Raw genomic sequence first — 11431 nt, 5'->3', positions numbered from 1 at the left:
AAAAAAAAAAAAAAAAAAAAAAAAAAAAAAAAAAAAAAAAAGTGTGCACTTTTTGGAAGCCTCCGTCCATGTCTGCACTGCCCACAGAGATCATGTAGCTAATGCATGTCATTGATTTTTATACCTTTTATGACATTTGTAACTGAGGAACTTCTGTGTGCATTTCCAGCCATTGAAAATAACATGCCAAAAAGCTTCTGCAAATGCCAACAACCCTGCAATTTGGACTCCTTTAGCATCAAACTGCAAGCAGGCATCTGTACCCACATGCTGTGCTGTCATGGTGTTCAGAGATGTTGAATCACCCGGATCTTTGTGAAGGAGGTGTCTGATCCAGTTATTATACTGAACATCCCCAAACACCAGAGGGACTTTGAATATTTAAAGCTAAGTTGTAATTAGTACCAACTAGAATAAGAAAACTTCTGTGACAGAGAAAATTTGGGCATGCTTGCTGGAAAAGAATAAAAACTGGAATTTGTAAAAATCTCCCTTTTTGATCTTTGTAAGATGGGCCTTTCTTCTTACCCTGCTCTTAATCTGACATTTTTTACTTGTTTCTTGATCACGTCAAACTTTAAGACTCACCCTCTAGGTCCCTAAATAAAGCCTCATTCTTCCCATCCCTCAGAGGCTTGGTTGTGTCTCTCATTGCTTTGCTCAGATTCTTGTTCCCATCACTGGCTCAGCCTCTCTCGGGATCTCCCACCTCCCTAAGTTTTCACTGGGAAGCCCAGCCACTGACCAAACCTCTGCAGAACAGCGACCTGAGCTCTTCTGTGGGGCTTGGTGTTACCCAGACTCGGAGGAGAGTCAGCCACCAGCAAAGTCATGCTCTTCCTTTCTCTAGCACAGCCCAATGCTCTCCTGAATAACGATATTCAAGAAAAAACTTACCTGAGCACACAACACCAGCATCTTTACCATGGTTGCAATAACTCTGTTGCCCCGTCCTGGACCTGCATTCAGAGAGGGCAGCTTCTGTCCCTGTGCACTCAACACCCTGCAGCCAGATGTGGCTGGAGCCCTGCCCAAAGTGAGCTGAGCCTGGAGCCGACACGGCCGTCCCACAGCCCAGCTGCCGGCACACCACCTCTGCATCACTCAGGTCCCAGCCGTCATCACACACAGTCCCCCACCGCTGGTTACGAAGGACCTCGACCCTCCCAGAGCAGCGGCTAGAGCCATTCACCAGCCGGAGCTGGGGTGGTCCTGGAATTAAAAAGACACGTGCAGGTCAGACACATAAAAGTAGAAGACAGGACCTTGAGTGGTGGCCAGATGCAATGTGATGTGAAGGCTCCCATCGGCATTTCTGGACAAGGGGATCGAGTGCACTCTCAGCAAGTTTGCAGACGACACCAAGTTAGGTGCGTGTGTCGATCTGCTCGAGGGTAGGAAGGCTCTGCAGGAGGATCTGGATAGGCTGGACCGATGGGCCAAGGCCAATGGTATGAAGTTCAACAGGGCCAAGTGCCGGCTTCTGCACCTGGGGCACAACAACCCCAAGCAGAGCTACAGGCTGGGAGATGTGTGGTTAGAAAGCTGCCTGGCAGAGAAGGACCTGGGAGTGATGGTTGACAGTCAGCTGAATATGAGCCAGCAGTGTGCTCAGGCGGCCAAGAAGGCCAGCAGCATCCTGGCTTGCATAAGAAACAGCGTGGCCAGCAGGCCCAGGAAAGTGATTGTCCCCCTGTACTCGGCTCTGATGAGGCCGCACCTCGAGTACTGCGTTCAGTTTTGGGCCCCTCGCTACAAAGAGGAGGCTCGGGGGTGACCTTATTGCACTCTACGGGTACCTGAAAGGAGGCTGTAGTGAGGTGGCGGTTGGTCTATTCTCCCACGTGCCTGGTGACAGGATGAGGGGGAATGGGCTAAAGTTGCACCAGGGGAGGTTTAGGTTGGATATTAGGAAGAACTTGTTTCCTGAACGGGTTGTTAGTCACTGGAATAGGCTGCCCAGGGAAGTGGTTGAGTCACCATCCCTGGAGGTCTGTAAAAGATGTTTAGACGTAGAGCTTAGGGATATGGTTTAGTGGAAGATTTGTTAGCGTTAGGTAGGAGGTTGGACTCGGTGATCTTGGAGGTCTCTTCCAACCTAGACTATTCTGTGATTCTGTGATAAACACAGGCATCTAATCCCATCTTCGGTGTTCTCAGGCATCGAAATAAACCATGAGGAGGGAACAGACATGATACAGGGACGAATGGGAGACCCACGCCTGTAAGAGTTCATTCAACTTTCATTAGCTGTATCGACCAGGCCACCCTGGACTTTAACAGGAGGGGGGAGGCTCAGCCACCTCGTTCACATGGAGAAACCTGAACGTAGACCTAAATTTTGTGCTATGGAAACACAGATTGAGAGTCTGGCAGTCCAACATGGGCCGAAGGTAGTGAGAATATGTAATGGGACCTGAATGTGTAAAGGGATGTGTAAGGAATGTGTAATGGGACCTGAATGTGTAAAGGGACCTGAAAATAGGTATCTATACAGAGGCGAGAGACATGAGCAAAATAGAGCTTCCCTTAAGAGACACAGCAACATCCTGAATCCACCAGGACTGCCAACATTGCTCCTTCCAGAGCTGCACCATGAAGGAATGAAGGTGGCTTACCTGTACACACCACACCAGCATCTTCTTTGTGATTACAGTTGTTGTCTCCCCATGGCCTGGACCTGCACTCAGAGAGGGCAGCCTCTGAGCCCGTGCAGTTCACATCATCGAGCCAGATGGGGTCGTACCCCAGCCCGAACCGAGCTGCAGGTGGAGCCCAGATAGCTGTACCACAGCCCAGTTGCTGGCACACCACTTCTGCATCGTCCAGGCCCCAGCTGTCATCACACACACTTCCCCATCGCTGGTTGTGCAGCACCTCGACTCTCCCAGAGCAGCGGCTCGAGCCGTTCACCAGCCGGACCTCGGTAGGGTCTGAAATGGAAAGAGACAGAGCATGTCGTCACTTGGTGGCAGAGCTGGTCGGGGAGAGACTGAGTGCTTGATATGACGCTGGGGGTGAATCCCCACTTGTTCAGCGTTGATCTTGCCTTGGAGTTAAAGATTCACATGTGGGAAGAGCATTGACATAGATAAGAAAGGAAAAGCAGCCCACTGAGCTCCTGCAGCGCTGGAACCCACAAGCTCATCAGCAGATGATCAGCAGCTACCTGAGCACACCACACCAGCGTCTTCTCCATGGTGGCAGAGGTGGACTCCTTCGGGCCTGGCCACACATTTGGAGAGGGCAGCTTCTGTCCCCGTGCAGTTCACCTCGGCCAGCCAGATGGGACCATGTCCCTGGCCAAAGTAAGCCAAGCCCGGAGCTGCAGCTGCTGTCCCACAGCCCAGCTGCCAGCACACCACTTCTGCGTCGCTCAGGTCCCAGGCGTTGTCACACACCGTCCCCCACTGGCGCTGCTCAAGGACTTCAACCCTCCCAGCACAGCGGCTTGGGCCATTCACCAGCCGAACCACCTCTGGTTCTGAAACAAAGGAATACACACCAAAAAACCTTCAGGAAGAGTTGGTGGAGACAAGCCTGGGATCTTGAAAAAGATGGTGACTCTGGGCTCCCTGATATCATGCCTTTACTAGGCGGGGATTCCCATGAGACTCAGCACAGCTTTTTGCACTATGGGAGAAGCTCAATGACTATTCACTCAAGCTGAAAATGAGCCGGGAAAAATGGGAGAAGCAGCAGTGATGGGATCCTCCTCGCAACTCTTCTTGTCAGCGGGAACCTTATTATCATCCCCTTGCCTTCTGGAGAAGACACGTCCGTGGCTAAGCGGCAGCAGAGGTCTCCCTGCAGACAGGCAGGAGGAATGTGGCAGAGGGTTACCTGAGCACACCACGCTGGCGTCTTCCCCGTGGTGGCAGCTGTGGACTCCCCACGTCTGGGCTTTGCACTCACTAAGGGCAGCCTCAGTCCCCGAGCAGGTCACTTTCTCCAGCCAGATGGGGTCGTAGCCTCGGCCAAACCTGGCCCAGCCCGGAGCAGAGATCGGAGCACCGCAGCCCAGCTGCCGACACACCACTTTGGCATCCTCCATGTCCCAGTGATTGTCACACACGGTGCCCCACTGCTGGTGGTGAAGGACCTCAACCCGCCCAGCGCAGCGATTCGGGCCGTTCACTAGCCGTAGTTCTGTGGGCTCTAACGGGGGAATGAGAGAAATGGATAAACATTGCACACTTCAGTCCTCTGAAGCAGATGTTTGCAGCTACATGCAACCATGCCACGTGCAAGCATGTAACTGTGCTTCCCCCATCTACATCAGCATCTTCATTTGGAAGCAATTCAATAAGAGAAAGACCTGGCCATATTCAGAAGAAGGTAAAAACAGGATGCCTCCCAGAAAGTGTTTCCTGTGGGTAATACGGAAATCCATATTCAAACCATAAATGTAAGAATGAGCTTCAGAGGTCTGCTAGGGTGACCACATCTCCTTCAGAGGACACGTGTAATGAGGAAATATTTTTTAAATGACATTTATTTACTCTAGCAAAAATGTTTGGGTGAAGCTGTGTCGAGGAGAGTCCTTCCATGCTGTTTTTCCATTTGCACTCCTCTACTAAAGCTCCTTGCAAATATTGCCTGAGATCATCCAGACTCACTTTTTTGGTGACAAAGGGCTGGAATACCATTGCAAGATGGAGTGATGGGGGAATATCTTCCGGTCTTGCACCACCTCTAAAGATCCAAAAGAAACTTGGCACGTAGAAATGGAATAGCCTCCAGCCACGTATGGCAACTGTCGAAGGCCAAATGACTCATCTGAGTGCACACATTTTAAACATCCAGAGAGGATGGTGACATGATGGACATGGCAAGCCACTTGAGAAGGGACATTTTACGGTGTCAGACAGAGGATTAGCACAGACACACAAGGGTGCATCCAGATAATCTGTTGTTGTAATGCCTACAGGAATGGAGTTACCTCACCTCCCAAGCACTGCTGCTTGCAATGCCATCATACACAAAGGAAAACAACATGTATGCAGGGAACAAACCAAAATTAGATTAAATTTCCTTGCTGAAACCATGATCTGGTCACTTACCTGAACACACAACGCTAGCATCTTCATTGTGATTGCAGTTGTGCTCCCCCCAGAACTCCAAACTGCATTCTGTGATGGCACCTTCTGTCCCTGTGCAGTTCACCTCATCCAGCCAGATGGGATCGTGTCCTTGCCCAAAGTGAGCCTTGCCAGGGACTGACACAGCCACCCCACAGCCCAGCTGCCGGCACACCACCTCTGCATCTCTCAGGTCCCAGCCATCATCACAAATTGTCCCCCACCGCTGGTTGTGGTGGACCTCAACTCTCCCTGAGCAATGGCTGGAGCCATTCACCAAACGTACTTGAGCTGGTTCTGGAAAGAGACAAACGCCAAACATTTGGATATCCAGGCCAGGACTGGAGCTGCCCTGGGAGCAGGGAGCCCAGTGCTTAAATCATCACAGAATCTCACAGCTGGAGGGTGAGGAGGTTGCAGACACAAACTGAGAAGAGCAGGCTCCCCTAGGGCACTCATCTCCTCCCCACTCATCCCACAAGTGTAACATCTGGATGAACACCACCTCTGAAGCTCCCTGTTCCTTTCCCTAGCCCGTCACGGGTTTCCTCCCACCTCCATTTGCAGAGCTACAGTGTAGATGTCTACACCTAGAATCATCTCAAACTCTTCTTTTTTCTCAAACCACTCCCTTAAAAAAGGGGGGGAGGGGGGATGGGGAGCCAGTTACCTGAGCATTCAACACCAGCATCCTCATCATGCTTGCAATTATGACTTCCCCAGGAACTGGCCTGACACAGAGAAAGGGAAGACTCTGTCCCAGCACAGGTCACATCATCCAGCCAGATGGGTCCTGCCCCTTGCCCAAAGGCAGCGTCAGGTGGAGCTGACAGAGCCGAGCCACAGCCCACCTCCCTGCACACCACCTCAGCATCCGTCAGGTTCCAGCCGTCATCACACACGGTGCCCCATCTGCTGTCATGGAAGACTTCCACTCTGCCAGAGCAGGGGCCAGGGCCGTTCACCAGCCTGGCACGGGTCAGACCTGGAGCGGGTGCCCCTGCAAACACCACCAAGTAGCAAACAGTCAGAGACTTTGCTGGAAAAGTAGCTGCTTACAGTGCATAGGAGCAAATGATCAGTAACTTTGCTGGGCTTGCAATTGCCTACAATGCTTAGGATCAGTTTATTCTCACGGGCCATTCTGGACAGTGTCTGACAGTCAGGATATACCCATGAAGGGTTTAATCCAGGAGGTGGTGAAGCGGAGAAATGGTCAGGGAAATGCAGCCTCCGTGACAGATGTGAAGAGTTCTTGAATCCAAGAACAACATTTGGAAATTATCTGGAGCAAGAGTGTGAAGAGTGTGAATTCTTTGCAAAATCATGTTAGGGAAGTAATTCTGCCTACCTGTAGGAGCAGGATTCAGCTCAATCTGTGAGCCAGGTGCTGACACTCACAGCACAATCAGAGGACACCCAGCCGACAACATAATCTGTGGGTGACAAGGGGTCCACCTCTTCCTAAAATAGATGCTGATGGAGAACTGTGCTGCTTTAGGATGGCATGACTTATGTCCCAACACTTTTAACTGTATTGATTAGACCTCAGTATAACAGTGCACTGCACTGTTCCAAAGGAGATGACTGCAGTTATTCAGAGAGGTGAAATCAAGCCTTAGATATAAGGAAGAAATTCTGTACCATGAGGCTGGTGGAACACTGGAGCAGGTTGCCTAAAGAGGATATGAATGCCCCCTCCCTGGAAATGTTTAAGGTCAGATTGGCTGGAGCCTTGAGAAATCTGATGTAATGAAGGGTTACCCTGCCCATGTCAGGAGGGTTGGACTAGGTGATCTTTAAAAGTCCCTTCCAACCCAAACCACTCTACAATTCTCATCTGGCACTCATTGGAAGCAATGGTGTGAGACAGAAACCTGTCTTCTAAGACTGATCTTGCATGTTCCATGGGGCTGCTTTGTGATCAGAACCACCTGACATTAGCAGGACGTCTTCCTAGGACGAACAGTAGTTGTCCTGCCCAAAATTTCATCCTTCAGCTGTCCCCAGCAGTTGTTGCAGAACAAAATAACAGAATGGTTTAGGTTGGAAGGGACCTCTGGAGGTCATCTGGTCCAAGACATGGTAGGAGCGAGACTCACCTGAGCACACAACGCTGACGTCTTCCCCGTGGCCACAGTTGTGAGCTCCCCAGGGCTGTGCCTGGCACTCAGAAAGAGCAGCTTCCGTCCCGGTGCACTGCACGTTGTCCAGCCAGATGGGGTCTTTTCCTCGCCCATACCGAGCCCCGCCAACAGCAGACAGGCCCATCCCGCAGCCCAGCTGCCGGCACACCACACGGGCTCCTGCGAGGCTCCAGTGGTCGTCACACACCGTCCCCCAGGTGCCATTGTAAAACACCTCCAGTCGCCCCGTGCAGGGGTCAGGGCCGTTCACAAGTCTTATTTGGGCAGGAAGTGATGCTGACAATGAGGCAGAGCAAAGGGAAGGAAAAGTTAGCAGGAAATCTCGGAAAAGAAGATGCTAAGGAGCATCTTGACAGTCTCTACCTGTTGGCTGAAAGGAATAGGGAAGAACCTGCAAGAGGAGGACACGAGCTCTTATAATTTTATTATCATAATTTTGACGAGGACACATGGCAGATAGCCCTTGACCAAACCCCAGGCTTTTCCACCTACTGATAGATGAACATACGGTCCCTCAAAACAAGGGAAACCAAAATACATCAGGACCAATTGTTTTTCAGGTGAACAGGTTTCAGGATGAACTTGCATGACTAAAAATAATTAAATAGAAATAAGCAATGAATAGTTGAATTGCAGGATCTTTGTTGGAGCAATTTTGAGTAAGGTTGTGCACTCAGAGCACTACATGCCAGAAATGTTGCACTCACAAATCTCAGCTGGCTTTACTGAATGAACAGCCTTACCGCAGCATAAGGAATGTAAGAGTTCCTTTTTTTTCCTTTATTTCTGCAAACCTCTATCCTGCTTCCTCAGATCAGTCTGGCCCAAGCATATCAGCCCCACAGCATTTACTACCCCATCAGAGGGCTGGCATTTCCAATTCCCCCTCTTTTTACAACACATAATTGACACTACTGAGAAGGCAGCACCACACTCGCTCAGCACACTTGATTTCTACACCTTTCCCAGTTTTTACTTGGCTGCTTCTCTCATCCCTCGGTTTTCTTCTGACCATCAGTGTATGATCTGGACAGGTGGGCAGCACTCCTCTCCATTCCCTGTAGGTTGTTTTCTCATTCCTAATTTGCCACGTGACTCTACCACTGTAAAAAATTGTCCCATTTTGTGTCATCCACCTTCTAGAAGGTATCAGCATTTTTAAGGGAGACCCAAGCCTTCTGCAGCAACCAGCTGGAAGAGAGCTGCCCTTTGCAGGTGGGCTTGTTAGTTCTGCATCTATGCCACTTCCAGCAGTGTCCACGAAGTCCATGCAGGTTGCTCTAGAGGGAACCTTGTAACGATAATTAAGCTGAGCAGAAATGAAGAGAAGCAGCAGCCCAACATGGTGTTTCCCAAACCATAGAATGCAGCCAGCACAGGGAGGAGACTACGCAAGGCACTCACCACACAGCCCTGCTAGGATGAGGAGGACCTCTGCAATCCCAAGCCCAGCACGAGCAGACAGCCTCTCACCCATGGGTGCTTCAGCCAGCAGCAGAAGACTTTTGGAGAAGTTGTTCCCAGTCCGGCAGGAATGCAGGAGGAGGTGGCTCAGCACAGGCTGAGCTCAGGTCCACCATTACCAGCTGGGGAGGAAATATAGCAAAGATCGATAGAGGCAGCTACAGGAGGATGCTTCCCACGCTGCTCCTCCCCACTGCTTGTTCCTCCCATCCCTGCTTGCACTTGAAGCACATGGAGCCAAGTTTCTGAGAGGGAACTGAATCTTCTGCTTTCAGCTTGACCCTTGGTGATGAGCAAACATGCTCTGGGAGCAGACAGCATCGGCACTTTGGAGATGTCCTATGGGTACGTTTCACAAGAGGACAATAGAGAGGGGACAGGAAGGACTGGGAGAGTTGTAGGGCTTGGTTAGAGTCTTAGCTTAGGTCCGTCATAACAACCTACCCCCTCTGTAACATATGATGTTGCACAAGGGAAGGTTTAGGTTGGATACTGGGAGAACTTTCTTCACTTAAAGGATTGTGGACCTTTGGAACTGGCTGCCCAGGGAAGTGGTTGAGTCACCATCCCTGGAGGTATTCAGAAGACATGTAGAGGTGGTGCCTGGGGACCTGGTTTGGTGGTAGACTTGGCAGTGCTAGGCTAATGGTTGGACTTGGAGGTTTTTTCCAACCTAAATGCTTATACGAGTCTAAATGTGTTGTGAGGCTCCTCCTGGCCTGCAGATGTGCTCATGTCCATGCCCTGGACCTGCAGCCACCACCCTTCTGTGGTCCTGCCATCGTTCCCATGCTTCAGCTGAGCTCCTCCACCCCTCTGCTTTCCCAGTACCCTGCCCTCCCGTCCCTTCTCAATGCAGCAACTACTGAGCCAAAGGGGAGATTTCAGCTTCCTTTGCCTCCCCTCTTTAAATCTTTAGATCTCATATGGTCACTGACTGTGACATTAAAAAAAAAAAAAAACAAAAAAAACTTCCTCAAATTCTCAAATTAAACAAACACAATAAATAAATAAAAATGCTTGTATTGAGCTTCCACATCACGGGTTTGGTAGCACAGGAGAGCTGCAGTCCCTACAGCTCCCGTGGCCTCTGTGAGAAGAGACCAGAAGCTGCCCCATGTTAGAGAGAAGCCAGCTCCAGACAGGTTGAAAAGGGACAGCAGCAGCAATGAGATAAAGTGAGAGAGAAAGAACCCTGCAGGCACCAAGGTTGGTGCAGCAGGAGGGCAGGAAGGGCTCCAGGTGCCAGAGCAGAAGTTGCATCATGATTCTAGGATTCTATGATTGCAAATGGCTGAGAATATCTTCATATGGAGGATGGAAGGCAAAACAAGCTTCTTCTGCCAAATATTTGTTTCCTAGCTGTTAAAAATAAATAAATAAATAAAATTCTGTCACTAAGTTATGATTTTTTCATACCTGAAAAATAAGGAGAAATTAAGCCATAACTTGCTGTGCCCACTTTGCTTACAGGACACACTGGTGTTTTCTCTGCATCCTCTTGCATTCCCACTCCTTCTGTGGTGTCCTAAGCAGTGTGAGCACCTCCCCTGTGGCTTCTTGCTACCATGATAACAAAACAACCAGCCTCTGGAGCTCACACAGAATTTCCCAGAGTTGTGCATCTGGATATTTTTGGATGTAGCTTCCTGCAGCATCTGGAGCTTGTGTGTTCACAGAGTCACAGAATGGCCAAAACTCAACGTGGGATATGAGGTAGTTGAAAGGACTGGAGAACATGATGACCATGGTGGACTTGCCACACAATCACAGAATGGCTGAGGTTGGAAGGGACCTCAGAAGTTCATCTAGTCCAACCTTCTCCAGAGCAGGATCACATAGAGCATATTGCACAGGATAGCATCCAGGTGGGTTTGGAATATCTCCAGAGAAGGAGACTCCATAACCTCTCTGGGAAACCTGTCCCAGTGCTCTGTAACCCTCCCAGTAAAGAATTGCACCCTCATATTGAGCTGGAACATCCTGTGCTTCAGTTTGTGCCCATTGCCTCTCGTCCCATCACAGTGCACAACTGAAAAGAGACTGGCTCTGTCCTCTTGACACCCTCCCCTCAGATATTTATATACATTGATGACATCTCCCCTCAGCCTCCTCTTCTCCAGGATGAACAGGCCCCGTTCTCAGCCTGTCCTCATACAGCAGGTGCTCCAGTCCTCTGATCATCTTCGTAGCCCTCTTCCGGACTCACTCCAGTAGTCCCATGTCCCTCTGGTACTGGAGAGCCCAAACTGGGCACAATACTCCATGTGTGGCCCCCAGCAAGGCCGAGCAGAGGGGCAGGATCACCTCCCTCGAGCTCCTGGAAACCCTCTTCCAAATGCAGCCCAGCATCCCCTTGGCCTTCTTGGCCACAAGGGAACATTCATGGTCAGTCTTCTGTCCATCAGGACACCCAAGTCCCTCTCTGCAGAGCTGTACTCCAGCAACAGAGGGGAATAGTCTGACTCATGGACAACCTTTGTCAGTCTTTCCAAAACACCTAGTATCCAAGCATGGATATATCATATATCCATATATATCCTCATATCCACAGCCTGAAGCATGGAGTCCCCCACAGCAATCACCCACCGCTTCTTCTGGGAGTTCCCACAAGGAGCAGGGCCAGTCGGCCTGGCTGCCTCGCTTGAAGTCATGCCCAGCTTTTCCTCAGCCTGGAGGGTACTCAGTGGTAGGTCTTCAGAAGGAAGAGCCTTTCTCCTCGTACGAGAAGCGACCAGC

The 11431-nt window shown here is 50.3% G+C and overlaps 1 protein-coding gene across 1 annotated transcript in view; it reads right to left on the bottom strand.

Moving 5' to 3' along the window:
• The window catches only part of LOC118155477 (deleted in malignant brain tumors 1 protein-like), a 47734-nt gene extending 38979 nt beyond the window's left edge, over positions 1-8755 (bottom strand). Inside the window, exons 1-8 of the mRNA XM_035308768.1 lie at positions 8633-8755; positions 7184-7504; positions 5752-6081; positions 5064-5378; positions 3844-4158; positions 3170-3484; positions 2619-2933; positions 898-1212 (exon numbers count right to left, since the gene is read on the bottom strand). Of these exons, the coding sequence (XP_035164659.1) occupies positions 898-1212; positions 2619-2933; positions 3170-3484; positions 3844-4158; positions 5064-5378; positions 5752-6081; positions 7184-7504; positions 8633-8705 (2299 nt within the window). The 5' untranslated portion in view covers positions 8706-8755. The remainder of the gene's footprint in view (positions 1-897; positions 1213-2618; positions 2934-3169; positions 3485-3843; positions 4159-5063; positions 5379-5751; positions 6082-7183; positions 7505-8632) is intronic.
• Between the last annotated feature and the right edge of the window lie 2676 nt (positions 8756-11431).

Source organism: Oxyura jamaicensis, chromosome 31, assembly GCF_011077185.1.
Source record: "Oxyura jamaicensis isolate SHBP4307 breed ruddy duck chromosome 31, BPBGC_Ojam_1.0, whole genome shotgun sequence".
Lineage (NCBI taxonomy): Eukaryota > Metazoa > Chordata > Aves > Anseriformes > Anatidae > Oxyura > Oxyura jamaicensis.
The sequence above is the reverse complement of the archived record's forward strand: the minus strand, read 5'-3'. Positions and strand labels throughout refer to the sequence as shown.